Source organism: Populus nigra, chromosome 5 (assembly GCF_951802175.1).
Source record: "Populus nigra chromosome 5, ddPopNigr1.1, whole genome shotgun sequence".
NCBI lineage: Eukaryota > Viridiplantae > Streptophyta > Magnoliopsida > Malpighiales > Salicaceae > Populus > Populus nigra.
Window position 1 is genome coordinate 17,856,315 of NC_084856.1, and position 5,303 is coordinate 17,861,617.

Consider the following 5,303-nt stretch of genomic DNA (forward strand, 5'->3'; position numbering starts at 1 on the left):
CAAAAAGAAGAAGAAGCAAAACTCAAAGATTCAAGATTTCTAGTTCTATGAGATACGTGTGAATCATGAATACTGGCTAGATTTTGATTAACATGGCAATTTCATTTAATACACATGATATTTTCGTATGGAATACTGTCTCTAAGGTACGTATTTCATGACCTTGAACAGAAATAAAAACGGAAGGACTGCTTTTATTTTATTTTATTGTTAATTAATTAAAAATCAGGAGTTCTTTTTTTGGTTTGTAGGTTTTGTCTCTGAAAACGAAAGAAATTAAACCGATGATTTTTAATTCCCTTTATGAAAACAGTCTCTTTCTCTCTCGGTAGAACTTCTTTAAATATTGATGATTTCCCTCAAGGCCAAAAGCCCATTCTTATTACTCACACACTCCTCCCCCTCTCTCTAAACTCTGAAACTAAATTTGTCGGTTTTTCCGTTTGTTTCCCGGGAGAAGTCTCAATTCCTTCCCGGAAAGCCTCTTTCTTTTCCAGGTACATACCAATTACTTCATTCTGGTCCTTGTAATGATCGGCATGATTGGATTTGTTTGACCTGAATTGCTTTCCTTTTTAGTAATTTTTAGCTTGACTTTTTGATCTGTGATTGAATTTGGTTGGATCTGCTTCAATTTTGTGATTTTGTTTTGCTTCAATTTGGGGTTTTATCCACTGAAATTGAAAATGAGATGATCTAAGTGTCTTGGCTGTTATGATTTTGATCTGTTTTTGTTTTGATATTAAAAATCGATGACTTTGTCGGGTTCTCTTCAGTACTCTGCTTGATTTAACAGTAAATTTGACGGATATTGGTCTCTTCAGTACTCTGCTTGATTAAGGCACCTTAGTTCAAATGAAATCTAAAATGGTATATATAATTTTGAGGTAGATCATGATAAAATTTGAAGTAATGTAATCCTACAGTAGATTTGAGTTGATGCGTGATTTCTTCTTCCATTACATTATGTTGCGTTACGTTTTATTGGACGTATATTGACAGCTTGAAATGGCAACATTAGTGTGCTGGATCAGCTGTTAGAAAGAGCAGCACGTTGTAGTCGTGGGCTTATTTATGCACACCTTAGTGGTTCCTTCGAATTAACTTGAGAAAAAAAATTTGTAAAGCGACCACCTTATTCATTGAGTGTTCGGATTGGAAACTCCAAATGGGGTCTCAATCCAAAAACCTATAGTTCATGGGTTAATATAGGGGTGTCCATGAAAATGTTTTCGATAACTCACGGAGGCTCTGTACATTTTAGCTGTAATTGAATGACTAATTTGATTCACATCATTTCTTTGAATAGTTGTGGGGTGCTCACACATTTGTTTTGCATTTTTTTGTCATCTACAATTTGCGTTTTCAGTTCAAACTACCGGTTTCCATTCTTATGCTATTATGTCATGGCATAACTAATTAATTTTTCTCTTTTTTTTCCTTGAGCACAGATACTGCACATAGCTTTTAACCTTCCAATTATAGTATTTTCTCTCATGAAGAGCGGCCAGTGAAGATTCTGCTGATAATTGGAAGTCATAGAAGAAAATGTCTTCAACCAAGGCTGATAGGAAGGCGGCTGATGATGCAGCCTCATGGCTGTTCAATGTTGTCACATCTGTTGGAATCATCCTGGTCAATAAGGCCCTGATGGCTACATATGGTTTTAGTTTTGGTATGCTTCTTGTGACAATCTACCCAAAATATTTTGTCATTGTCTGACTTTTGCTTTATCAAATTGATTGCATATTTTGTAGTTTAAGCCAAGTGCTTAGGACAAGGCTTGCTGGTCTTGGTCTTGGTCTTGGTCTTGGCCATGCTTTCTTTAGAATGCATAACATTATATTCTTATTAGTCTCAAAGAAGGTAGAATGAACGCATGCATGTATCAATTGTGCAGGGATAGGAAGCCAGGCATCACTATATCATTTCTGCTGGCTACTATTAAATAACTGTATTAGAATTTATACTGGATTCCGGTGCTTTATTACCTACTTTAAGTGAGTTTTGTTGTAAAATGTAATACCATCATGTGGACCTAATCTGGGATAAATGTTAGAATCAAACTTTTTTACATACTTTGTTCATAATTAATAATTTCCTGAAACATAAGAATGGAGTCCAGTCAAGCAATCAAGTTGTTCACATTGTGCATTTGTGCCGCAATTCCACCTATTAGTAAATGCACACATAGAATTGAACATATTTTTACCAGTTTCTAGTATTGTGCATAATACAGCTTAAGACTTAAAAAAAAAAAATTTAAGTTATTTATATAAAAAAAAAAAGATGATTAAGTTAATAACAGCATAATCTTCTGTACTCACTGATTCATTCCTGTTCATTTAACTAATCATTGAAATCAGATTGAACATTGTTTATTTCCCGTGGTTCAAATTGAAAAACTGAAAATTCACTTGGATACATTCCTTATGAAATATGAAGAACTTAATTATGAATTTCACCATGGAGTGAGGAGAATGCAGAGCTCCTGAGAACTTCAATTTTTGCGTCAAGCCTGGTTTTTTAATTTAATGCTTTCTTGCAGCTACAACATTAACTGGTCTGCATTTTGCCACAACAACATTGTTAACTGTTGTTCTTAGGTGGCTGGGTTATATCCAGCCTTCCCATCTACCACTGCCTGATCTTCTGAAGTTCGTTTTGTTTGCAAACTGTTCTATTGTTGGAATGAATGTGAGTTTGATGTGGAACTCAGTTGGATTTTATCAGGTCAGTTCCAAAGTATTTCTACCTGTTTGTTTGTTCCCTACTGTGTCAATTTTAGAAGTTACAATTTTACATTATTTTTTTTATAATTTATTGTCAGATCGCAAAGCTGAGTATGATCCCAGTATCTTGTTTTCTGGAAGTTGTCTTGGACAATGTGCGGTATTCAAGGGACACAAAGCTTAGCATATTAGTAGTTCTCCTTGGTGTGGCAGTGTGTACTGTTACGGATGTGAGTGTTAATGCCAAAGGGTTTATAGCTGCTGTAATAGCAGTTTGGAGCACTTCCCTGCAGCAGTATGTAAGTAACTCTGTTTTGAACACGTTATTGCATATGATTGGCATTAAAAGCTGAAATTGGCTTAGAGTGCTAAATTCAAAATTGATTCTACAACAGGACAAGTACAGGTTCCTCTAACATGTACCTTTCCTTTCATATTTATGAGGATATATTTAACTGCATTCATTAGATAAATTAGTCAGTTTAGAACAAGTTTTTAACCTGCACCATCTTATGCTAATACGGGTGCAGTTGGGGCATGTTAATTGTCATGGTAACTTCCAGTACAGAGAGTTTTAGGTGTTGTTGATTCTTCCAAATCTTAGTTTCTGTCCATTTCTAATCTTTGTTTGCATACGATATTTTGTTAAACATTGTTGGGATTTCACATTCTGCAGTATGTACACTTTCTTCAACGGAGGTATTCTCTAGGATCTTTCAACTTATTGGGGCACACTGCTCCTGCACAAGCTGCATCTTTGCTGTTAGTAGGGCCCTTTTTGGACTATTGGTTGACAAATAATAGAGTTGATTCCTATGCCTACAGTATCACATCCATTGTAAGTGTCTTTATGTTTTCTGGTTTTGAAATGGTATTTGAGTTGTGCTTTAATTTCATAAATTTTCTCTGAAATTGAGAACTTTAAGAGGACCCACAGAGGGTTCGAGCCAATGCTTGATTACCACAAGACCATGAAAAGAGCAACTCATGTATGCCTTTAAACAGTGACCGAGTATGTGCTTATATCATTGTTTCCCCAAAAGGAAAGTGTAAGCATCTAGCTTATACCCAGATAAGTACTATGTGGAATGACAATGGGTTATGATGGGTCAAGTTGAGGATGGTTTAAACTGACATCGAGAATCAAATTTAATAATGGAGCCCGAAGGGAAAATATTGGTGTTTGGGCTGTATACATAACAATCTTAATGATACAATAATAATTTTGTTGCGTGTAAGCAATATGGTGAAGTGCCTTTAAGGAAAGAAAATGAACGTCTTGTAATCCCTGACAATAGAAACAGCATGGAGGAATGTTTTTTGTCTTCACACTTGAACTGTACAAGTTGATACTTCTAGTTATGACATTCCTGTTATTTTTAGAAAACATGAGAAAGGCACTCACGTTCTAGTTGTTGAATGTTATTTTTGATATAATGTGGTATAATATATCTAATGTGGTGTAGCAACATCTATTCATGTCCCATACATTTAGGTTGTGGATTTGGCGTGATTGTGTTTTGGATATTAAATGATTGCATAGATACTTGTTTTGTGGATACTAAAGTACACCTTGCTGAATGCTCGCTATTTAACTATTATGGTTATGTTCAAAAGCTCAGTAGTCTGACTAGCTTTTCAAGATGAATGGGTGCTTGTGGCCGGTTGTTTTTACTTAAAATGATTTGACTTGCTCTTTGTTTCCTACAGTTGTTCATACTCCTGTCGTGCAGCATCGCAGTAGGGACAAACCTCAGCCAATTCATTTGCATTGGCAGGTTTAGTGCTGTGTCATTCCAAGTGCTTGGACATATGAAGACAATTCTTGTCCTGATCTTGGGATTTATTTTATTTGGGAAAGAGGGTCTCAATCTTCATGTAGTTATAGGTATGATCATTGCAGTAATAGGAATGATCTGGTATGGCAATGCCTCATCTAAGCCCGGAGGAAAGGAGCGTCGTAGCCTATCAATGAATGGCAACAAACCACAAAAACATGATGTGTTGCCAGAATCCACCGAGGTGGATGAGAAGGTTTAGGGTTTCAGTCAAAGGTTGGAAAAGAAAAGAGGAAGCGGACACGTGTGCACTCAGCATTTTATATCAGCTGATTTCAGGAACTCTTTACACATGGAGATCATAGTCCTTGACTAAATTTTTTCATCATAGATTGTTTTCTTGTTCTTAAATTAATTCAGGTAAAGGATGCTGTCGAGTGGGATGCTAACTCCCCAAAGTTACGTTGTCCACAATCATCTGCTATAGTAATTTATTTCCTTTGATATAATCAAGCTTGCACCCTCTTTTTGGTCTCTCTTTTGTGCATCTATGCTGTAGACTCGCATACCACATTCACCCTTGAACCACAGAAGCAGATATTGATACACTGTCAATAGTTAACCTTGATGCTAATTCTTCTAAACCTGTGGTTGCTGGTTAATGCTAAAAATAAGAGATATTGATACCTGGTGCACATGTGCATGTGCTTGAACGATATTGTGATGGGTTTGGTGGGTCTTGGTTTGTTAGGATTGGGAGAGATCCCTTCTTGTGTTTAGACTGTTTGCATTT

The 5,303-nt window shown here is 36.0% G+C and overlaps 1 protein-coding gene across 1 annotated transcript; it reads left to right on the forward strand.

The window, feature by feature from the left end:
- Positions 1-249: 249 nt before the first annotated feature.
- On the forward strand, positions 250-5,019 carry LOC133695403 (UDP-rhamnose/UDP-galactose transporter 4-like). The gene is made up of 6 exons (XM_062117382.1): positions 250-497; positions 1,452-1,675; positions 2,549-2,733; positions 2,831-3,031; positions 3,409-3,570; positions 4,443-5,019. Exons 2-6 carry the CDS (start codon positions 1,549-1,551, stop codon positions 4,770-4,772), a joined length of 1,005 nt encoding a protein of 334 aa, XP_061973366.1. The 5' UTR covers positions 250-497; positions 1,452-1,548; the 3' UTR covers positions 4,773-5,019.
- Positions 5,020-5,303: the final 284 nt, after the last annotated feature.

Excerpts from the sequence above, each read along its gene's own strand:
- LOC133695403 (XM_062117382.1), top strand. The coding sequence starts at position 1,549 with ATGTCTTCAACCAAGGCTGATAGGAAGGCGGCTGATGATGCAGCCTCA. Across the intron at positions 3,032-3,408 it reads GCACTTCCCTGCAGCAGTAT|TATGTACACTTTCTTCAACG; the intron begins GTAAGTAACTCT and ends CACATTCTGCAG. Across the intron at positions 3,571-4,442 it reads CCTACAGTATCACATCCATT|TTGTTCATACTCCTGTCGTG; the intron begins GTAAGTGTCTTT and ends TGTTTCCTACAG.